Genomic DNA, 25196 nt, shown 5'->3' on the forward strand with positions numbered 1-25196 from the left:
GGGGGCAGCGGGCACTTCACCCGGCGCGCCGAGCCGTCCGTGGTCCGCGCGCCCCCACTTCCGCCCCTCTCGCTTGCCTTGAGCGATGGCCCTATTTTTGTCTTTAGTGGCAATTCGAAGGGATGCTGGAGCGGGCTTTTGAGTGGAGGGCGCTGGGAAATGAGTAGGGGGCGGGATATCCTGAGACAACAAGTTTGGCTGTATGGAGGGCCTACCGGCAGCGCGCCTAAGCTAGAACGCCGAGAGAAAGAGCTCGAGAGGAGCCAAGGGAGGCAAAGAAAAGCTGCCAAAAGAATAACCCGGAGAAAAGGGGTGGAGAGGAGGCGGCCCCAGCGCCCCGGCCCCCGGCAGGTCGGCGGCCAATCCGCTGGGGGAAGGGGTGGAGAGTCGGTGGCTCCGGCGGAGAGAGGCCGAGGGGGGTGGGGAGTCGGCCGGGCTCGCGCCGCCCTGGCCCCGCCCCCGGACCGCGCCGCCGCCCGCGCCGCGCGCCGCCGCTGTCAATCAAGGGCGAGTCAGCCGGGCTCGGGCGGAGAGAGGAGCTGCTACGCCACAGCCCAGCGGCGGCCATTCGCGGAAAAAGAGGCAGAGCCTGTGCCAGCTACAGCCTCCTCCGAGCCACCGCGGGCGGGCGGGACCGGCCTCTCCTCCTGCCTCGCCCCCACCCCCACCCACCTCTATCCCAGTGTCTCCGTCTGAGGGTTTGTCCTGTTAATGCGGGATGAGCGGTATGTATTCTCCACCCCCCTCGGTCTCCTTCACCGCCTCCCTCCCTCCCTCCCTCCCCAGACCCTGCTCGGTTCTCCCCCTCCCCCGGGGCCGCTGAGATGCTTTAAGGGGAGGAGGAGAGGGAGGGAGGGAATCAGGGGGAGGGAAGGAGGGTTGTGTTTTGTCTTAATGTCTGAGAGAGAACAACCTCCTTCTGGGTGTTGCTCTGAAGCCGATGGGTCGGGTTTCAAACCACGTTTTGTGATATCCCCCTCCTCCCTTCCCTCCTTCTCCCCCACCCCCTGCCGGTGTGCGTGGATCGCGGGTTTATGGAGATTAATGTTCGGGGGGAGGGGGAAGAAGAGGAGAGGGAGAAGACGAATAATAATAATCCTAATAACCTGTTGTCGTGTGTGTATGGGGGGGGTTTGTTGCAGATCAGAAGAAGGAGGAGGAGGAGGAGGCGGCAGCGGCAGCCGCGATGGCTACAGAAGGAGGGAAAACCTCTGAGCCAGAGAATAACAATAAAAAACCCAAAACCTCAGGCTCCCAGGTAAAAGCAAACATATAAAAAAATTCATCACGACACATTAGGAGAGAGAGGGAGTTATGCCCTTTAAATGCCCAGAAGTAAAGAACAGAATAAAAATGTTTATGCACTCAAAGCATCTTTCTGAGAGTGAGGAACTTAAATTGTAAATTCATGAAGATATCACATATTTGAGGGCATAATGTTGTTTAAAATTACATCAGGAACTCAGACCATAAGAAAACGGTGTGTGTTTTCCCCAGGGCATTTTGAGTTTAGGAAAATAGCACTTTAAAAAGTTTGTTAGAAATTTCCTTTTATTTAAACTTTATGTTACAGGATCTGCTTCCTTATTCATATAGCTTTTACCTGCATTTGTTCATATTTCTTTTTAATTTCTGCTGCTTCCTAAGTTCTGATATGTAGAGCTGTCAAAATAAATAAATAAATAACCCCTTCCAACTACTGGCCTCCACTAAATCCACCCGCTTTTTTTTCCCCTCTCCTTTACCATCCCATTTTGGGTAGGATTCTCAGCCCTCTCCTCTGGCTTTACTGGCAGCTACTTGCAGCAAAATAGGGACTCCTGGTGAAAATCAAGCAACTGGACAACAACAAATTATTATAGATCCAAGCCAAGGATTGGTGCAACTTCAAAATCAACCACAGCAGCTAGAACTGGTAACAACGCAACTTGCTGGAAACGCTTGGCAACTTGTTGCCTCCACTCCTCCTGCTTCAAAAGAAAATAACGTTTCTCAACCAGCTTCTAGTTCGTCTAGTTCTTCCAGCAGTAATAACGGGAGTGCATCTCCTACAAAAACTAAATCAGGTAACCCTTCCACCCCTGGTCAATTTCAAGTCATACAAGTACAAAATCCAAGTGGTAGTGTACAATACCAAGTGATTCCACAACTTCAGACAGTGGAAGGTCAGCAAATTCAAATCAATCCAACTAGTAATTCATCTCTACAGGATTTGCAGGGTCAAATTCAGCTCATTTCTGCAGGTAATAACCAAGCTATACTCACAGCTGCTAACAGGACAGCTTCTGGAAATATTCTTGCTCAAAACCTGGCAAATCAGACAGTTCCAGTCCAAATTAGACCCGGTGTTTCAATACCACTGCAATTACAGACCCTTCCTGGTACTCAGGCTCAAGTTGTAACAACCCTACCAATTAACATTGGAGGAGTGACTTTAGCTTTGCCAGTGATAAACAACGTGGCTGCTGGAGGAGGGACTGGACAAGTTGGCCAGCCTGCTACTACTGCTGATAGTGGGACTTCCAATGGGAATCAGTTAGTTTCCACACCCACCACCACCACTGCTTCTGCCAGTACTATGCCGGAATCTCCCTCCTCCTCCACCACCTGCACAACCACTGCTTCAACATCTCTGACAAGCAGTGACACATTAGTGAGCTCGGCAGACACGGGCCAGTATGCAAGCACATCAGCCAGTAGTTCTGAACGCACCATTGAAGAATCTCAAACACCTGCTGCTACTGAGTCTGAAGCCCAGAGTTCCAGTCAACTTCAGCCTAACGGAATACAGAATGCACAGGATCAATCAAATTCTCTTCAGCAGGTGCAAATTGTAGGCCAGCCTATTTTACAACAGATCCAGATCCAACAGCCTCAGCAACAGATTATTCAGGCTATTCCACCACAGTCATTTCAACTCCAGTCAGGGCAGACAATTCAGACCATCCAGCAGCAGCCTTTGCAGAATGTTCAACTTCAAGCAGTAAATCCGACTCAGGTGCTTATCAGGGCTCCAACTTTAACACCTTCAGGGCAAATCAGCTGGCAGACTGTACAGGTACAGAATATTCAGAGTCTTTCAAATTTGCAAGTTCAGAATGCTGGGTTATCCCAACAATTAACCATCACCCCAGTGTCTTCAAGTGGTGGCACAACTCTTGCTCAGATTGCTCCTGTGGCTGTTGCTGGTGCCCCAATAACTTTGAATACTGCCCAGCTTGCATCAGTGCCTAACCTTCAGACAGTGAGCGTCGCCAACCTGGGTGCTGCAGGCGTTCAAGTACAGGGAGTTCCAGTTACAATCACTAGTGTTGCAGGTAAGTTACAGCATCTTTTCTCTTTACCTCTTAAGTAGTTTTTAATAACGATCAGTTATTGCTTTTCTTTGCTAATTCTTAGATTGACATGAAACTCTGAAGTAAACAGACTATCATAAGGAATCAAAAATAAACAGGAATCCTAACAACCATCACTCTGTAGTAATCAGTGAGACATGTTCACTTTTGTAGATTTTAGTGTTAGGTTTTTATGTGTCACCTTTCTTAGATAGTTTTTAAAATGTATTCTTTCATGGAACAAAACTTTTTGATTAGAATCATAATTGCCTTTTGTAATTTAGAGATCATATTTGAGTACACTTGAACTCTTCAGAAGGAACCCTAGTCGAAATGATATCTATCTCTTCTTTGAAGGAAAGTAGGTTTATACTGAATCGGTATATAGTTGTGAGTCTGTTGAAGTTTTAATTCTACTGTTAATAAGGCTAACGTTTTTTAAAATTGGAAGTTATAGCTCAAGCTTCAGCATTTTGTTGCCCATTCTTTTGTGTTTTATTACACTGGGTTTCTTTAAACTAGGTATTGATGCAGTTGAGAGATAGAATTTTAAATTGTAAAATGTTTGATTAACTTTTATGTCTACTGTTAAAATCAGGATTTGCTCAGGATTTTGAATTTATAGTCCTTTATTTGTAAAATTATATTTAAGTAAATCTTACGGTCATTATGTTATTTATAGATGTTTAGTGTGAGGTTCATGGAAAGCAATTAAAAATGTAGACAGTAAAATGTCAGTAATTTGAATTAATTATGGCAATAATTTAAACCAATTATAAAAGCGGTTGTTATGCATATAAATAGATACTTCTAAAGTACTTAGAAAACTAGTCTTATCAGTTTGATCTTTTTCAGACCAGTACCTAATATCTTCTGTTTTCTAGTAATTAAATATTTTTCATTGATTCTGATTTGGTGAAAGCCTTGTTATGGTTTTAGTGACTTCGATACTTTTAGACCTTGTTAGTTAAATATTTCTATTTTGATAATCAAAGATAAATAAGTTTATCACTTTTGAATGCCCTTTCTTGAAATAAGTTGCAGAAAAATTATGCTAGGGTTCTTCTTTTACAATTAATACCTAATATATGTATGTAAAATTGGAAATTGCCAGGTAGAGCCTTCTGATTCAGGAGAACCGAGATTACATTTTTTACCTAGATACCCACTACCTCTAGACCACTGCTATCCAGCAGAACTTTCTGTGATGTTGAAAATGTTCTCCATCTGTCCTATTCTATATGTTAGGCACAACCTACATGAGGCTGTTGAACAGTTAAAATGTGGTTAGTGTAACTGAGAAACTGAATTTTTAATATTAATTTAAGTAGCCACATGTGGCTAGTGGCTCCCATATTGACAGCACAGTAATCTAGTCAGTATTTTGAGTGTGGCATTTTTTTTCCCCTAAAACTATTACAACACAATTATTTAAATATTTCTCTGAATTAAAATCTTTAACTTGCTTTGTTTCTACTCTTTTTCTAAAAACATTGATAATAACTGGAGTATTTCAGAAAAGTGTTTTTGGTGGGTTGAATAATAGTTTGCATAGTCGAAGCACAAGTTGTTTCTCTGGCATTTCATCTTGACTGTTAAGCATTAGTTAGTGAATTGTGATTAATTAAGAGAATTGAGTAACTTAAATTAAGGTTAGAAATAGTCAGTTCTGCTCTCTAATTGATATCTGTTGTTAATAGAATCCAGAGGTTTTCCCTTACTCATTGTGAGGGTAAGGGAAATGTTCTGACCACCCAACTCAGATTCACCTGAATGGTGCATTATAAATGCTGGGTCCAGCTTCTGGAACTGTAAGTTTTGAAGTGTGGGGTCAAGGAATTTGCCTTTCATCAAACTTTCCATGTGATTCTAAAACTCACTGAAGTTTGAAAAATGCGGGATCTAGTCATCAGCAATGAACCAGAAGACAGAGTATGGAAGCAGGTGGGTGTCGAGCCTTATGTGCCTTAGAGAAGGCATTTTGGTGGCAAGTGCAACTTTTTAGTTTTTGTTCCACAAATGTGTATTGAGTGGCTGCTATGTGCTGAGCCACTCCCAAGAGGTATGATTGTTGCTTCATTTTCAGGGATAATTTTTTTCACTTAAAGTGATTTTGGGAAGCTTAAGTGTAACGAGGAAATTTGAACTTTACATAGTTGGAATTTTTTTCCTAAAACCAAAGATTTTAAATTTCATTGATGTTAAAGAATGAATGTTCTAATAGATATGTTCAATCATTTTTAAAAGATAGCTGTATTATACAGACTAGAAATGTACTCCGATTTCTACAAGTCAATGCAGTTATCCAGGCCTAGTTGTTGGCAGATTTTACTGCTTTGCTTAGTATAGTAGATGCTACTTGAGAAATGCTTTTTGAATGAAGATATAGAAGGTAATGGAGAAATAGCAGTTTGGAACTAGGACCCATGTGTTGGAGTGGTTTTAATGAAGCTAATGAAATAGTTCTGTTTTCATTAATTTCTTTTGGCTTTGTGTTTTTAAGACCAGAGTGGGATACCAGGTACTTCACTGTCTTGAGAAGGGGGAGAATGAGCAATAAGTGCCTATATATCCCTTTTTATAAATATCTCTTTTGTATTCCTGGAAGTTCAGATAGTTTACTTTGTGTCCCCATTCACTTTTAAGTACTTCCTTGGTTATTTCATGTCCCCCCTCACCCTCCAGGAGAATAGTATTGTTTCATTTGTGGAAAAATTTTTGCTCTAAATCGTCACAATAAATATTACCAAGGCTTGAAAAAGATTATTACTTAGCCTCAACAGAATGTAATGACTTACTCAAGGACAAGGGAAACTCTCCATCATCCATCCTCATTGTACTCTTCAAGAGGTAGAGGAATCTAGATGATGTGGACAGAAAAAGAAAAAAAAAATCATACAAGGCAAATCAAATGAAACCACTTCTTGAAGCTGGGGAGTTTCATACTTAGTTTCATAAAATGAGAATGTTAGTGACAACTTACGGGGAGCCTCTTTCCTTGATAATGTATTCCTTGATAATGTGTTTTTGTGCTTTGGTCTCACCTGAAAATCCTGAGTTCCAGGCTGAGCATTAGTTAGAATGTAGTAGAACCTAAATATATGTATCCTCTGCAGAAACCTTGTTTTTAAAAGTTGTTTATTTTATTTTAGAGATGGGGTTTCACTGTGGTGCCCATCCTAGTTTCCAAGTCCTGAGCTCAAGCAATCCTCCTGCCTCAGCTTCCTGAGTAGTTACAATTACAGGCTGGGATTACAAACACATGCCACTGCACCCAGCGCAAAGATAACAACTAATTGTACTTCTGGTTTAAGAAGTTTTCTATTTTAACTAAGTGAGGAGAGTGGAAGGTGTTTTGCTGAAAAAGAACTACCTATTTTCAGGTCCTCTGGTAGCCCTAAAGAAAGTGAATTTCAGGAGTTACATTTTCTTAATTAAAGAATTTAGAGCTTGTCCGGAGTGTTGGTATCTAAATCTGTAATTAACTTGCACTGGCCAGCATTTTGACTTACTTTTGGCCATAATTATTATATCACACATAGTAACAGATCATGCTGTAGGCCTTTTGATTGATGAATGGATATTTCTTTGTCAATTTTAATAGAAATTAACATGTTTATGCTAGTTCTCCCACAAAGGAAGTTCAGACTTGATAAGATGTTGCTGGCCCTGCAAGAACTTGACTTTCTTACCTAATTTCTTCCCTTCTCTAGGGAATTAAAGTATGAGACCTAGAGATGTAGTATGAAACCAGGAATGGGAAGATCAGTTCTTCATTATTGATAAAAATGAGGACCAAAGAAAATAATTGAAATTTATATTTAATTTAAAAACCTAATTTAATCTAGTAGAATCAACCTCTTACACCTGTCTTTTTTCCAGAGCTAGTAAAGGTAGAAAATTCATTTGAGGTTTAATACAAATATGATTTTCCTTTGCTATGTATATTCTGTTAATTTGGATTTCCCTAAGTAGGCATATTAAAATAACATTTCTGTGTATATATATGTACACACACTCCTGGTTTGGTTATTTCATTTTTCAGAGAAGTAAGGTTTACTTTGTAATTTTATTTCTCTAAAACCTTCTAATACTATTTGTTATGAAATAGAATTCATTATGAGGAACTTGTATCTTGTACACTACACAAATGATTTAAGTTTTGAACTACCGAGTCGGTTTTACCCATTAAATGATTTTTTTCGTGGAAGACGAAAAGTACTCAATGTAGAGCCACATTTTTAAAGTGCATTTTTTGAAAAGGATTTTAAGATAGAGAAGCAAGGGAAAAATTTTAACCTGCTTTTCAAATTCTTAATCAGGGAATATATAACAAGTAATACTTATGGAATATTGGGGCAGGTCGAAGAGAAAAAGAAGTTTGATCAAGAATGAAGATAGGGAACAGTGCTATGCATAGCTCTTGTGGAAATACCAGATTTTTATAAAATAATAGAATTTTAGTTGAAAGGATCTTGGAGATTATGGCTTGCCAGTTGTAACCTTTTAATATTGCTGCTAAAGTCTATTTATAAAAGCATTTTCTGTTTTTACAGTTTTAAGTGGAAACAGAAATACGGGTTAGAGGCTCTGCAGTGTTATATTAAGTACTTGGAGATGACACATTAAGGATTGAGAGTAAAAGGTGGAACCTAGCCTGATACTAGACCTTGCACATATATGTGCTCTTCTTTCTGTACTCTTCTGATCTAGGTATGAGATAAGACTGGATGTTCATAATGCTTGTCATTTTGCTATCTAGTGAATGAGCAAATTGTGGCAAAGGAAACCTGTTGAACCACAGTTGCTTATATACATATGCGGTGAGATGAAGGCTTAATGAAATTGTAGTTACTAAGGCAACTTAAAAAAAATTGAGCTTCTTTCCTCCCACCCTCTGTTTAGCCCTGTTTTAGAAAATGAAGGAATTGAAGCCTAGAAAGGTTGAATGGCTTTCTTATATTTTGTTTCAAAGTAAGAGCTAGAATCTTGATTTCTGCTCCAGTTGTCTTTCTACTGTATTTCTGGGTTTGTTATCCAAATCTCTTGCTAGTAAATAAGTAAATGTAGCTGAAGTATGGGAATCAGGGAGGGAGAATATCCTGCTTAGTTTATCTCCTTGCAGATAAGCTGTCCCTATCTTCACTGGATATTTAGCACTGTATATTAAATATGACATTGGTAAAAACAATTCTCTAGGTCTCTTTATTACTGAATTTAATGGTGGAACCTAAGTGGTATTATTTTTTCTTTCTTGAAAGAGCGAATTTAGAACTAAAGAGATTAGTAAATTCCATATGTAGGTAAGGAAATTCTCAGGCCATTGAGATATTGTAGTACCTTTCTCTTCAAATCGTATAAATCTTTTGCCTTTTCCCAAATTCTTGTTAGAAATGGATTTTTTTTCCTTAGACCTGTGTGAGAAAGAAATGGATTTTTCTAAAAATGAAACTTGTGGAGGAAGGAAACCAACATTTATTATTTACTTAATATATGTCAGGTGCTGGACTAAGTATGTGTGTATGTATTTATTAGAGACACGGTCTTGCTCTGTTGCTCAGGCTCGAGTGCAGTGGCATGATCATAGCTCACTACAGACTCAAACTCCTGGGCTCAAGTGATCCTCCTGGCTCAGCCTCCCAAGTAGCTGGGACTACAGGCACACGCCACCATGTCTGGCTAAGTTTTCTGTTTTTTGTAGAGATGGGACCTCATGATATTGCCAAGGTTAGTCTTGAACTGGCCTCCAGCAACCCTCTGTCTCTCCTGAGTCTCCCAAAGTGGTGGGATTATAGGTGTAAACCACCACGCCTGGCCTAGGTATTTATATTATCTCATTAAACCCCATAATATCCTTGTCAGGTAGGTATTATGTCCATTTTACAGATCGCCTTACTGAGCTTTAATTTCTTGAGGAAAATTGGCCCTCCAGTGAGTGGGAGAACCATGATTCAATGTTATCTATCTCTGATCCCAGTGCTAATGTTCATGCAACATAAGCAGCTATAAGGATACGTCTATAGATAAAGGGCTACTTTTTTTCTGAATGGCATTTTTGTCAGATAAAATGACCAAAAAAGAAGATGTTTTTCACCCTTTTGTGTCTGATTTGTGTCCTTAAATCCTTTCAAGGGTAGACAGTTTTGGAAATTGAAATATCATTCAGTTAAGGTCTCTTCTAGCTCTAACGTGCTAACAGATGATTATGACCAAAAGTAGTAAAAGAAGTGGTGGATAGAAACTGGTGCGGCTACATGGAGACCTCCATGTTAAGCTCAGATTTTAAAATACTGTTTTGCGGAAGATAGAAGGAGGGGCATAGGATTAAGAATGAAAGCAAAAAGCAGCATGACACATTAAGAATAATGTCAGGAAAGCAGAAACTCATAATAAAGTCAGGCTCTTAAAATTATTTTAGACAACTTGTATGGCTTTAAATCAAGGCAAGAGAGACACATTGCTTGAGCAAAATTGTGTAATACTACATTAAGAGAGAACAGAGAAAAGACAGAGCTTCTCCACTCTGCTTCTGTTAATCAGCAAGGAAAATGCAGTTGTGGCAGAAATGACTAGCAGTATCACTCTCTTGAGATATTCGTTCAAGATAAGTGAGGAGATAGAGGACATTAGTTGCTTTTTGGAAGTCAGGATGATGCAGATGAATGCTATCCTAGGATCAGAAGGAACTTTCAGATTTAGTTTCAGGCTAGTGTCAGTAACTTAAAAATTAGGCAACATGGAAAAAATACCAAAAGGTATGGTATAAATGAACAACTCATTTTTTCAAAACATTCTAAATTTCAGACAAAAGAGCTTGATAACCATCCTTAATGGAGTCTTTGAATGAATTATCGAGTGGTTGGCCCCTGAACATTTAAGAAAGAATTCGGGAATCATTGGGAGCCACTGTGGGTTCACTAAGAAACTAGGATCGTATCTTCTTTCTTTAGGGTTTACAGATGCATATACAAAGGAAGTAATGTCAACACAATGTATCTTGATTTTAGTATTGATAGTCATGATTTCTTTAAAGGCTCATAGCTGGTTGCACAATTACATGAAAAATGGTAATTGATTGTCAACCTCAGAGGTTTCTGGTATTACAGGGTGGGGTTCTGTCCTTGATATAGCCCTGCTTAACTTTTTTTTTTTTTTTTTTTCAAAAACCAGGCCAGAGGATGGCCTTATTTACTGAATTTATAGATGAGACAAAGCCAAAAGGCAGTGCTAATATGATAGGATATAGAATTGGTGTTCAGAGTGATCTTAATAGGCTGGAATGCTGGGCCAGAATTAGCAAGATAAATGTAATAGGTAAGATCCTCTGCTTAAAGTGGGGGGAATTGTATCCCTACAAAATAAAAAACCTGGCTTGGCAGCAGGCCTTGTGAAAATGATTTGGGATTTATTGGCTTAATATGAACTGAGAGTAGAGTAAAGCTCCTTCTGTACTTTGTCCTTATCAGACAGTTTCTGCAATGTTGTGTACAGTACTGGTTGCACATTTTAAATGGGACATTGACAAACTGGCAAACATATCAAGAAGGATTCTCAGAATGAAGAGAATAGAAAACCTTTCATACTAGCAATAATCAAAGAGCAGGGAGTTTTATTGTTAAAAGAAATTGTGACAGATGTATTTAGATAAATTGAAACTGAAATAGTTCTGTTTTGTTTGGCTTTGGGAAAACATAGAATATTGTATATGTACACACATAAGCACAGACTAGAGATGTACAATAATGGAATGGTTTCTTCCATTAGGTAGTGATCTTCCTGTCATTAAAGGTTGGATATCCACCTCTAGACTTTAGAAGAATTTCTTATACTGTATTAAAAGTTTAATTAGATAAACTATAAACTCTGGGTCATCTTCTAATTCTGAAATTTAAGGTTCTATGAATATTTAAGCATGTGGGGGTCTCATTCTGAGTACTCCCAGCCAGCATATAGTCTGAGATCTCTATAAGTCTTACTTGAACTTAAATGATTAAGTATTAATATTTAGGGATGTGGGGTGGTGGTGTTGAGGGTGACATTTAGCATTTTTCTTATAGAGACAGTATAATTAAGGTGAATTCTATTAAGCAATAAGTGTAATACTTTAATTCACAAATATATGTCTTCATTATTTTTAGACTCCGTGCTTAGGTATTGTTTTTCTATGTCATTTGCTCTTTTATTTGGTAAATAACAAATCATTTGTATTTTAAGCACAGGTTTCAAGGCCTAACACTGAATTTGAAGTCAAGATATTTGATATTTTATCTCAGCACAGGAGTTCCCCCTTCATGGTTTCAGTTATCTGTGGTCAACTGTGGTCTGAAAATATCAAACGGAAAATTCTAGAAAACAGTTAATAAGTTTTAAATTGTGTGCCGTTCTGAGTAAGGTGATGAACTCTCACTGTTCCACCTGGGGTGGGAATTCTCCCTTTGTCCAGTGTATCCACTCTGTCTCAGATCCCCTCCCATTAGTCACTTGGCAGCCCTCTCGGTTATAGATTGATTGTCATGGTATCTCAGTGCTTGTGTTCAAGTAACTCTTCTTTTACTTAATGATGGCTCCAGAGTATAAGAGAGGTAGGTGATGCTGACAATTCGGATATGCCAAAGAGAAAGAAAATATATGCTAAAGAGAAGTTGTTAATCTTCCACCGTGCCTAATTTATGAATTAAACTTTATCATAAGTATGTATGCATAGGAAAAAACATCGTATATATAGGGTGCAGTATTATCCATGGTTTCAGGCATCCACCAGGAGTCTTGGAACATACTACATATTCCCCTTGAGTAAATTAGGGGATTACTTGCAGCTCTTTAACTGTAGATGTGTTTCTGATATTGTCATTTTAATATGAGCAATGTGATAACTTTTTCTTGAATGGCATTAGAGAACGGTTGGAAAATCTATGATCCTAGTAGAGTGCAAACTCTGGGAAGTACTCACAGCTTTAAATTTGTTAATTTACTTTACGGAGTAAGCAAATCCAGTATGCCTATCTTTTTGGTTCAAAATACTTACCAGGGATGTTTTTAAAAAATCTTTGAGACCCAAGAACCTATTGAATAGAAGAAGTGATAATTCGCATATATGTAGATTCTTTTTTCCTCAGAGATGGTAATAAAGTTAGGGAGGTAGGAAATATCTGTGTTTGACCAGAGGTATGGTTCAAGTAGTAGGTTTATTATTACTACAGACACATGTACTGAGAAGCTTCGTAGAGCATAGGACTAAGAATTAAAATGCCTATTTTTGCATGGGTGCTACCCACCATTAACTGTTTCCCCCTGGGCAAACATCATAATCGTAGCTTCATTCCTTTTTTCATTTGTTAGTGATACTAATTCCTTCCCTCTTTACCTCATAGAGTTGCAAAGATCAAATAATATATATAAAAAGGCTTTGAATATTGTAAAGAAAACTGTATGCAGAAGGTAGAATCTGTATATAGTGACACCCACTAGAAGAGTATGAAGTAGTAAAGTGGGAGAATGGGTTATTTTAGGTTATGGATATTAGCTTGAGTAATATGTCAGAAGTAAACGAGAGAGTTGAGTAAGAGGAATATCAGAAAGCTTTGGTGAAGTGCAACCAAGGATATGGGGAGGTGCATCTACAGGTGGAAAAGAAGCAGTGTATTTCAGTAGTAAGAACTAAATGTCTGCTGTGTGCTCAGCCTTTGCTAGGTTCTGAAAGTACTAACCTGTCTTAAAAGGATACTTATGTTGAGGGGATAAGGCTTACATACGTCAAACAATTATATGGCAGCTGCATAGGAGAATTGATATAATACTTAAGTACAGGGTTTTGAGATATGGAAAACAAGTATGAGAGCTCAGCGACGTGAGATTAATGGATGGAACAAACAAGGAAAGCTTTCTGTAGTGGAGATAGGACTTGAAATATTCCTGAAACATTGGTTTGGAAAGTGAACATTTGAGACTTTGCAGGTGGAGAGGTGAAGAGAGAGGTTATCTTGAGTCAAACTGCTGAACTTGGAGAAGAATTGGAAAAGTATAAAGCCCTCTTGTGGAAGCTTATAGCTAACACAGGGAATGGTGGTCTCCCCTGTGTGTGCTTTGTGGAGACACAGGGTTCACCCAGAATAGCTCAGGTTTGCCAACTGAACAGCCTGCCACCCCTGCTTCAGCCAGAGAAGTTGCTGTTTATTGAGCTATTTTCTAACGTTTTGTTTGAAGAAGAGATTCTGCCAAAATCATAATAAAAATAAGTTTGAAAAACCTGAATCAAGTGGATAGAAGGAATTGAGTGGAAATAGTTGCAGTGCAAATGATATTTATTGGCATGTTTCTCTGTGGATCAAAGTGTGGAAAAGTTAGAAATCAAGAGCCCAGTTAAAGGGATGTTGTTAAAGTAATTTAGTCATGAATTCAGAGTGGTCTTTAGAAAGGCTATGGCAGTGAAGTAGATGGTTGCTAAATATGAAAAACAGGTTGTTGAACTTCTCTTTAGTACCCAGAATGGTAACATGAAAGAAATAATAAGAGATTAGGTAAAAACATCAGGTTGTTTGGTTCTTTTCCCCTGCTCTGTATCAAGCATGGTAATAGGCATTGAGAAACTAAAGATGAAGTGAGACATGTTCTTCACCCTCACAAGGATATGTTATCTGTTGCGGGAGACATACTGTATTTCTTTACTTCTAGGACATACTTTTTACATTTTAACATCTTTGAAATTGAAATACACCTTACTGTCAAAGGCATGTCGTAGTTTAATTAGCAGAATTTTTTCTTTCTTACAGTTACTTGCATCTTAGACTCAATGGAATATGATGTGTGTATAGTTAATTAAATTACTATGTGATGTTTAGTTTATAAAAGCTGTGAGTGAAGTGTTACAGAAGCCCAGAGGAAAGAAGAACTAGTTTTACTTGGTGTAGCGTTCTGGTAATGTTTTTATGGAGAGGGTAGTACAGAGATGAGACTTAAAAGAATGACTAAAAGTTTGCCAGATCAGGAGGAGGAGGACCATTTTAGGTTGTATTGGATTCCACATGCAGGTTGGAAATTCAATTAGTATTCTGCGAACATTACAAAATTCAGACTTAGATGAAGGAATATTAGTATATATTAAAGTTGAATTATAAACCTCATGTAGGTGGGGTCTGTGTCTTTTATATATATATATATTTTTTTTTTCTCATACCCTGATGAACATTGTTCAGTACATGTAATCCTAATATTGAACTGGAAAACAGACACAAGCTGAGAACTTTGATTTCATAGGGGAATGTGGTGGATAGATCCTTGGAATAGACTCAAGATACATACTTAAAGGAACAAGAGAGTTTATGGTCATAAAAGGAAAAGTGATTAGTAAAGTGAAATAAGGGAATTTACATCTGATTGCTTCGTATGTTTTGGTAGATAGTTGCAGGTGAGAATCTTAGCAATGAGGGGAGTTTTGAGGAGAAATTGAAAATATGTAAAATTTCTGGGTTGTTTCTGTCCCTCTGAAGTTACTATGCAAATACTTTATAATGTGGCCAGTCAGAAGGGGTTTAGTACAGTTCTGTAAATAATGAGTCAAGTCACCATAGCTTTTTGTTCACAGAAGCGGAGCTGCTTTTGCACAGGAGTATAGGAACCAAATAGTGATCTGTGCTGTGGTAAGTGGGTACCTGTGCCTCATATGGGGTGGGGGGAGGGGGTGGAAAATCCTCGTTTGGGTGTAGTTGAGGATGTCTGCACCAGGGAGTTGAGGGAGAAGAGGGAAGAGGAAAAGACCAGATGAATTTGATGGCAAGTACTAACTGGAATTAATAGGAGAAATAAATACTTAAAGTGGTTTATAAATCCTACAGGTTTTCCTAAATATTTAAATCTACATATAAACTAATTTGAGATGTAAACATTTGACAGATATTTGTCATAAATAACTATGAAGTATGACAATATGCTAGTTTAAGCAAAATGTGATTATTTGTGATTTTATTAATATAGTTTTATAAAGTTAAAGCATATTGTATTATTTTATTTTATTTATTTTTTTGAGGTGAGGTCTTGCTGTGTTGCTCAGGCTGGTCTTGAACTCCTGGGCTCAAGTGATCCTCACAAGTAACTGGGATTATAGATGCACCACCACGCCAAGCCATACTGTATTTTTATTTCTAGAATATCTCTCACCTTTGTCGTCATTGGTAGGATGTCACTGCCGTCACTGATTTTAATGGTAGGGCAGGTAAACTATTGTAATAACCCTTTGGTAGACTTTCCTCCATTTCATGGACTGCCCTACTGGCAGACGACATCCACGAATTCAGTCAGCAGGTAGATACTCAGCATCTATATTGTGCAGCTTGCTGTGTTCCTTATAAGGTGGAATAACATGGAACTGCACTCTTGCTTCAATAATGTTATAATGGGGAAAGAAATTATACTGTTTTCTTTCCTGTATAAAACAAGTGAAAGGGTACTTCTTTGACTCTTACATTAGTTTTATATTTTGGCTGACATTTACTGCATCTTTATAGTGCTCAGCACTTGATATAGTTACTCATTTAACCTTCAGCATGCATTATAAGGTAAATATGGTTGTCCTCCTTTAAGGTGTGAAAACCGAGGCTTAGAGGAGTTCAAGGCCACATGATAAATGATGGAGCCAGAATCGAAACACATTCTGGCTGCAGAACCACATACCTTAAACCAGCAGTCCCCAGCCTTTGTGGCACCAGGGACCAGTTTCATGGAATGCAATTTTCCACGGATGGTGGGGGATGGTTTTAGGATGCTTCAAGGACATTACGTTTATTGTGCAGTCAGATCTCTCTGCTAATGATAATCTGTATTTGCAGCTGCTCCCCAGCGCCAGCATCACTGCCTCAGCCCTACCGCAGATCATCAGGCATTAGATTCTCATAAAGAGCGCACAACCTAGATCCCTCCCATGCTCAGTTTACAGTAGGGTTCTTGCTCCTATGAGAATCTAATGCCAGCTGATCTGACAGGAGGTGGAGCTTATGCGGTGAGGTGAGCTTTGGGAAGTGGCTGTAAATACAGAAGGAATTTTGCTCACTTGCCCGCTGCTTACCTCCTACTATGTGGCCTGGACAGCACCAGTCCGTGGCCCAGGGGTTGGGAACCACAGCCTTAAACTATCACCACTTACTGCCTCTCACTGTATACTCCCTATATATAACAGAGTTGTTTCCTGTGGTCATTTTTGGAAGCAGTTCATTGTTTGTCTCTTATATGTCAGACAGTATGTTTAAGCACTTTTTATATATTGTTTATTTTTCACAATCCTATGAAGAAGGTCATGACAGTGACTTCAGTTTATAGAATAGTAAACCAAGGCTGTCAGAGGTTGATTTACTTGCCTAAGGTCATACAGCTAGTAAGTTAGAGAGCTAGTAGGTAAAAATTCTTTGTAAGACTGGTGTAGGTGAACAGGACTGTAATCTTCTTTTATATTAATGGCTAAGTACTACTAGTTTAAGTATCTTATTGTAATTACCATATATATTCAATAAGGCCGGGATTCCTATATCTTGAGGTGAGTGCTCTACTCCTTGTCTCCCTTTGGGGGCACAGGATACATATGCCACAAAGGAATTAGAATAAAAAATGTTTTTATTACTTTGGTATCCTGTGTTGATTGGGAATTTGAGGCCAGTAAGAACATTTCCTTAAATATATATGTACCACAAACTATTTTTGAATAAGTTTTTAAAAACAGGTTTCAAGTATATATGACATGAGTCTTTATTTATTTGTTTTGAAAAGAGGGACCCAGAAGAAAGAGTTTTATATTTCATTTTCATTAATAGTTATAAGACCCAAAAAAGTATATACTTTGTAAGGCTTATATTTCATGACTTCCTTCTTGATCAGGATTTGACATGTTATTAGAAATTTATGCTTATTTTTTGAAGGAACTAACATTACGAAGTGACTTTAAGAAAACCCAAAGACCCTAAGAATTTGGATATGTATAGAATTTGTGTTCTTCAGCTAATCATGCATGTCATTTTTATGTAACATTTGTTCATTTGACAGGGATGGTGCTCTGACTTTATTGTTTTCTAGTGGATAATAATAAATATTTAGTGTCTGTCATTGTATATCAGACATTGTTCTAAGTGCTAGGGAATCAAAACAGACATGTTCTTTATTCTTAGGAACTATACTTTTTTCTGGATGAGTTGTGTTTTAGATTATTGCTATTTTTAAAAAATGAGAAAATCAAGGCCCAGAAAGTTTAAATAATTTGCCCAGGGTTACAGAAGTAATACATTGGAACATTGGGAAAAGAATCCAGAGTCTATCTGGCTTTAAAACTTTTCCTGTTGCTTCATCATAAATTTTTGAGGCCAAGGAAATCATAGTTTCCATTAATAGGTTTAAAAGAGTTTTTTCATTTTTTTTTTTTTTTAGTAACATACTACCAAAGAGAATTGAAGACCCATTTACATTTTAGAAGAGATTGATACACCAGAGTACATTTATAGTAAACAAGAATGGAATAAAGTTAATTTAGTCCATATTTCCTATTTCCAAAACGTGATTGAGTTCGTTTTGTGTATCTCTACGTTTGTATGTATATGTGTATATATGTATGTATATTTGTGTGTGCACATTTACATACATACATTTACTCATTAGAAAAATATTGAGGAAAAATTTAAGGGGATTATATTCTATACCTATTCATCACCTTCCTTGTTCTCCTGCCCCTACCCTGTAATTAGGGTATATATAGTAATATCCTAACTATGATATATTTAAGAAAAGAGCTTAGTGCTGGATAGCAGTTTGTCTCTGCCATTAAACAATTTTATGACCTTTAGGAATGGAGATCTTGGTTTTTTTCTTCTGTCCAATGAAATAGTTGTGTGTGTGTGTTTTGTAAAATGAAGTAGTTATTTTCATTTAGTGTTAAAATTCTATAATTTAAAATACAAGTGTGGAAACCAAATTGAGCTTAATTTTATTTCAGTGAGCCAAGTGGAAAATTCAGGAAAAATATTATTTACTAATATTGCTAGTTTTAAAATCAAATTTTTTACTTTTCAGAGTTAAACCATGTTAGTGTTTCCAAAATGCAAGGTTTTGTTTTTGTTTTGGCAAATCCTTGAGGCCAAATATAATATTGAGACTAAGCTGTTGTCCTTTAAAGAAGTTCATTCTCTAGGTTTGAGTCATATTTAAGGATTCACAGAATTTTTTAGAAAATGATTTGTTCGCCTGCGTCCTTGTAACTAGGCACACGCCTTCAGCAACAGCAAAGAGGGAGGCCAGGCCCCTAAACCCATGGGCATTTAGATTGCCATCTGGGACCTCATCTGACTACTCAAAGTGCCCTTGCCAGCGGATACAGACAGTGAAGATGCCTAGTCAGAGACCAGCTGCCCTTTAAAGCCAGGGAGTGTGCTTGCTTAGGCCTGAGCTTCTCTAGCTTATAAGCGGCATAGCCCTGTAACAATAAATACTGCCACGGTAACTTTGCCGAGAGCTCTCCTGCCCAATATTCCCTCCTAACCTTTCCAAAAGCCAGTACCTCATCTTCAAACCAAAGATTTTACCGTAGTCTTTGTTGCCTTCTTGCTAACTTTTAGTAAACATCCTAACCTCCCTAACCATTTTACTACTTTAGCACCTTGTGACTTGGACTTCTAGTCAGCCTGCCCCAGGGGCAGACAATAGTTGTAAAATCTAGAAATTTCAAAGTAGTAGAGTTAAGTGGATCTATGTATCTCAGTTCCAAAGGAGAAAACTTTTAAATTCTTATTCTGGAGGGTGAAGAATATCACAGCTGATTTATAGTCCAAGAGTTCACATAAAAGCAATGGCAACTTTATCTTCTGGACCTGTAGAATTTTCTACTGGAGGTATTAAGGCTGCGAGAATACCATTTTCATCCTCACAACTGCTAGCACAAATGGAGTTTAATATTGAATTCTTTAATAGCTGGTATTTTGGGAAGAAAAGCTCTGTAAATGCTGGATTGCATGAAAATCAAAGGATGCATTTACAGAATGACCCCCTGTGAAGAATTTAATTAAATAATGATAAAATATAGAAATTTTAAATATAATATGTGCTTTGATTTTATTTTGTAGGTTAATCTAAATTTATAGAAACTTTAAGAAAATATTTAATTACCCATGATTACTGAGAAATGAAAGAGCTGTTTTAGAAATAATGTCTTAGAAAGTTTATGTGTGAGGTCTATCTAACACACTACTAATACACAGAAGTTAAAAAAAAAAATTGCCTGCAGATACCACTTACAGGTACTCTTTAGTAAAGAATTTATGTTTCATTAGTTACTAAGAATCCTACATACTTTTCAGTGTGACAGTAGCCCTCTCTTATATAGTAAATTTGCTGAGCAGTCATCCCTCAGTGGTTTGGAATCACTAACTATTTGTTTCCATGTAATAACCTTATAGATTTAACTTCAAATGAAGGTGACATTGTAGTGTTGGTGAAAATAGCAGTGGACAAGAATCAAGACCTGGGTTCAATTCTCCCTTCCAGTTACTATCTGTGATGAGGGATGTCCTTTAGCTTTCTTGAGTCTCAGTCATAAACACCCGTAAATAAAGACAACAAACCGCCTCCAGGACGGATTTTTCTGAAGATTAAATGGAGTAATATGTGTGAAAATATTTGTTTTGTAAATGCCAAAGCACTAAATAGATGTAAATTATTATTAATCATTATAAGCTTACCCCACTGTTTTTTTCTAAATTAGCATGTGTATATATTTACCATTTTGCAGTCTTATTTTCTGTTACGTGGTCATTTTTATATCTGTAACACACAGTGCAGTGCTGATATATAGTGAGTGTTCAATAAATATGCAGTAGAAATGAGACTTCCCTATTACTTACCTCAATTGGGTGTATTAACCCTGACTTTTATTTTTGTATTCTGATACTTTGACATCTGGGATCTTGCTGAACCTGGAAGGACTGCCCCGCCTCCCAGGGTTAGCCAATTCCCAGAGATAGTGAACAGTTAATTCCCCTGTAAATACCTGTTCTAATGCAAACCAACCAATCTAGAGCCCACACCCCAGCCACCTTTTTTTTAAGATTTTCGTACTTTAGGCCATTTGCCCTAATCACCCCAGGGCTGGGTACCAGACAACTAGGGACAGCCCCTACACCCTACAGCCCTCTGAAATGATTCAAATTAGCCCATCCTAAATTTGTTTACCCTGCCTGCTGCCTGTTCCTGCGGAAACCACAATAAAGGCTCTTGCCCACAGTTTCTCTCCTCCTCCTGCCTCCTGACTACTGACCCCAGCGCATCTCCACATGCCCCTCACCCACTCTGTGGCATGCTGTGTCCTCTCCTCATGGGAACTGTAACAAACTGTCTTTTCAATGGCAATCAATTTTCTATTAATACACTATGTTTTAAACATTGGGCTACTGATTTTTTTAAACAATCCTTATGCCAAAGAATCTTATCATTATGAAAGTATTAAATATTGTTAGATTTAACATTTTATTGGAAGTAACTTGAATAGAGATTCAGAATGGTATTAAGACGTGTGTGTAGCTAAGTGTGTACATATGTGTATGTATTTGTGTGTATATATACACACACACATACGTGAATGTGTATAAAAACTTTAAAAAAAATCTCATTGGAAGATGACAGAAATTCTGATCTTTAAGCTATGTTTACAGATCTTTGGTTCAGCTCTTTTTGTTTCTAAATGAAAAACCTAAGGCCCAGAGTGGATGTGTGGTTTACCGAAATCACACCTTTAGTTGTTGGCAGAGCCAAAACTACCTAGGTCTAACTTCTTCAGCCTTAAATAGACATTCAAGTGTTGTGAGCTTTTTTATTAGGAAGAAAATTATAGGCAAGTTTTTCTTCTTCCCTTTATCAGGGGACTAAGATATTAAAGTTAATTTTGTTTTCTCTTATCCCAAGTGGCAGTGGTTTGGTTGCTAAGTAATTGTTCTAATTAGTATAGTTTCTCCACCTAAAATTTAATATAGTTATTTACATTTTATTTCAAACCTTTTTAAAATAGTAGAACTCAGATATTTTATGTCCAAAATCCACTCATTTTGTAGCTCAGCTCTTTTTATATTTTTTCTTACTTTGTTTTATTTTGCTTTCAGTATTAAATTCACAGACTTAGAAACTTGACCTCAGACTTTTAAGCTAGATACTTTATTGTAATCATTTTCCAGTATTTGTACTTTTATAATAAATTTGACTGGATCAAATAATCATATTGTGAACAGAGGTAATAGGAGAAATCATTGACTAGAGATATCAATGAGTTAATAGTGAAACAAAAAATAATCTAGGAAATTTAATGGGGTTTTTTTAAATGGTTTTGTGTTTGTATTGGGTTTTTTTTTTTTTTTTGAGTGAACATAAGAGGTAAACATACAAGATTTGGGGTGAAATTGCTTTCTGTTATGCTCTGTATTGCTGGGCCTTTATGTAAGTATTGGATCAAGTTTGGCTTTCCACATTTTAAGGGAGAAATGAAGCCTGAGAGGTAGCTTAAAAATGATCCTCTATGCAGAAACTTGTGATGGTTCTCCATTTCCTCAGAAAACAGAACAAGTTGTAATTATGATGGAAGGAGAAACTTAGGTTAAATTAAAGAAATGCATTCTTAATAATGAAAGTGCTTAACCCAGGTATAACTTAGTAAGGAAGGATATTAAGTCTTGTTCTAGAATTGGATGTTATCTGCTCCCCAGGAATCCTTTAATTTCCTAAATAAGAGAAGGTACATTTTTTGATTGTATAGACTAAAGCACATAGCAACTTCATTTTATAGTACAACTTTAAATCATAGGAAAATGATATGGAATAATCTGGTTCATTTGGGAACTCATGGATTTAAAAAAAAAATCTCCCATTCACTACCATATTCCCGTATGGCCCTTTTTTTGCCAACTTAGGTACCTTGTCTGAATGAGACCCTAAGATGGTCTTATTGCCACAGCTTTCTGATTTTGTAATGGAAAACACACAGCTGTAAATGGGAGCTAGGTAATGGTCCATTACGCTACTTCTGTTACTTCTCTAGTGCTTGATCTTCTTGGCTTCCTCCAGTGTGCATACACTGTGCATATGGTTGGTGCTTAATAAATATTTGAATGAGTAGATACCAGTTCTATGGAAAAAATTTTCTTTGTATTTAATTTTTTAATTCCCTTTTCCATAAATATGGGCATTTTCCAAAACTTGTCAGTTATTTCAAGGACTAATATTTATTTCAGCTGTAGTAATCATACAGAAACTTTGGATTTTATCTTTTGAAATGCTTCGCTTTTTTTGTTAATTGCATAAAAGATGATCATTTTATTATTTCCCTGGTAGCATGAACATTTCAATATTCTGTATTATTAAAAAATCTTCTGATTTTAATTAAACATGTATTTCTGTTTTATATTGACTTTGTGTTTTGTAAACGCTAATAAAAGTTACATTAAACAATTGAGTTTTTCCTTTGTTTTAGTATTACTGTTCATTTTTGTACTGACACATTACATGCTTACCTGGACAGTCATAATCTAGATATTGTAAATGTGGCCAAATTTTATTCTTTTTTTTTTTTTTTTTTTTTTGAGACAGAGTCTCACTGTCTTGCTTGGGCTAGAGTGCCATGGTGTCAGCCTAGCTCACAGCAACCTCAAACTCCTGGGCTCAGGCGATCCTCCTGCCTCAGCCTCCCAGGTAGCTGGGGACCACAGGCATGCGCCACCATGCCCTGCTAATTTTTTCTATTTTTAGTTGTTTGGCTAATTTCTTTGTATTTTTAGTAGAGACAGGGTCTCGCTCTTGGTCAGGCTGGCTTTGAACTCCTGAGCTTAAGCAATCCTCCCGCCTCAGCTTCCCAGAGTGCTAGGATTATAGGCATGAGCCACCACGCCTGGCCCAAATTTTATTCTTTATTGTTTAGGACTTTAAAATCATTCACAATTCTTTGTTTACTAATTAAAACTGAAATTTTTATGTGAAACAAATCCAGTAGCATCCTTTGGAAGTACTTAGTAACTTTTCAGGTTTCCTAAGAAACACAACTAAATATAGTTCAGGGTTTTTAAAAATCCATTGTCTAGATTTATAATTTTTACTATGTTTAGAAATAAGAACAGCTGCATGTTCCTTTGCTTTTCAGAATCATCAAGGGTAAGCAAACCAGAAATATTCTTTGATAATGAATAGATCATTATCTGCCTAAGCTGATAAAGTACATTGAGTTTTTCTAAGGGACAACAAGAAATCTAAAATAATAATTAAACCCCCCAGTGTAACAAAGGGAGAAGGGATATGACCTTGATCACTGTTGTTAGTTTTTTTCATTAGTTCTTTTACATCATTGATTTCCCATTCATTGCCCTCAAATACCATGTTTAAGTGCACATACATGGAAATAATCTTGAGCTATCTTAGCTGTGAGCAATTAATGAAATAAATCACTAATTTTTAAAATAGTAATATAAGTATTGCAAATTCATAGTCTTTTGGAGGTGTATTGTGATGGAATTTAAAGATAAAATACTCTTAAGGGTTCTTACAACGGTTTTGAAGAGGAAATGTAGACATCATCTGTTCAAAAGGATTTGGCTTTGATTATAGTTTTACAATGAAGTTCATTCCTTGTATGAACACCTCTTCAAATTATTTAAGTTAGTCTCTTCCATCCAGTGCACAAACGGTTCTCCTTTCTGTCTGTCAAGGTATATTTCTATAAGACTTTCTTTTACATTGTGAATTTATCTGGTAAGTAAATAAAACCTTTACTTTGCCTGTGTCCTCATTTCTTCTCCCCCAATATGCCAAATATTATTTTTGTCCAAAAAAGTTAATATAGTAATTTTTAAAACAATTCTCCTTTCCCCTCAAATAGGATTCTCACCTTAATTGGATGTAAAAAGAGATGTCTGGAGCTGGATTCCCTATAACTGAAGATAGGTTTGGATTGCATAGTAGAATATGCAAGATGGTTCTTATATAGTAAAAATGACCACCTCCCCCCTACGCCACCAAGTTGTTAGAGAAAATTTGTGGCCAATCCATCTACACTTGAAAGTAGAAATCTAGTATTTCCTGGTTGCTCAATTTGCTGTTTAGAGATGCAGCTTAAAATAGCCATCTATGGCATTAGTCTGATCCATGACAGCTTAACGGTGTTGGACGAGCCTCCCTTGGCCCTAAACTGTGAACCTATTTTAAGCTATGACCCTAAGAACTGACAGGGCATACTATACTCTCTTAGAACTGAGTGCCAGTTCTGTATTTCCAGGGCTGGACAGATCAGCTATAAACTTCTTCCATGAAATTAAGGCTATCATTGTAATGTTTTGGTAATTCTTAAACCCACCTACACAAGCTGCCAGCTTGCCTCGATATATCAAATTTCAGTAAGATATATACCATTATAAGGGAAAAAAGATAATTAAAAACAAAACCCTATGTTTTACCTGGGTAATGTATTTTGAGCATTGCTTGTTGGGGTAAACCGCCTATAAAACAGAAAAGTCCCAAAAGTCATTCAACGATCACTGTGATAAGATTATGCTATTTTTAGATGGTTAGTGTAGTAATACCCGATTCTGTGATTGCCTTTGTTCATATTCTCTACTCTCATATCAGATTGCTTTTCCCCCTTTATTTCATATTTTACCCATTTAATTGTTGGTATGCCTGGTTGCTGATTTTGTCTTGTTCTTGTTACTAACCACTTCTCAACTGTATATCTGTTTGTTTGTGATTGTTCCCTAAATCCCAACTAGGTATAGGAATGGGGCTAAGTTCTGAGAACAAAAAGGTAGAAGTCTTTGCCTTCTGAAAGCTTATGTTCTAGTTGAGGAGACAGCATATTCATTAAAATAAAAG

At 37.3% G+C, this 25196-nt stretch overlaps 1 protein-coding gene across 1 annotated transcript in view; it reads left to right on the forward strand.

Annotated features, from left to right (window-relative positions):
* Nucleotides 1-500: 500 nt before the first annotated feature.
* Nucleotides 501-25196, forward strand: part of SP4 (Sp4 transcription factor) — a 76050-nt gene continuing 51354 nt past the window's right edge. The window contains exons 1-3 of the mRNA XM_012659421.1: nt 501-725; nt 1143-1258; nt 1763-3317. Coding sequence (XP_012514875.1) covers nt 719-725; nt 1143-1258; nt 1763-3317 — 1678 coding nt within the window. The 5' untranslated portion in view covers nt 501-718. The remainder of the gene's footprint in view (nt 726-1142; nt 1259-1762; nt 3318-25196) is intronic.

This window comes from Propithecus coquereli, unplaced genomic scaffold (genome assembly GCF_000956105.1).
Source record: "Propithecus coquereli isolate 6110/MARCELLA unplaced genomic scaffold, Pcoq_1.0 Scaffold61, whole genome shotgun sequence".
In the NCBI taxonomy this organism is placed as follows: Eukaryota; Metazoa; Chordata; class Mammalia; order Primates; family Indriidae; genus Propithecus; species Propithecus coquereli.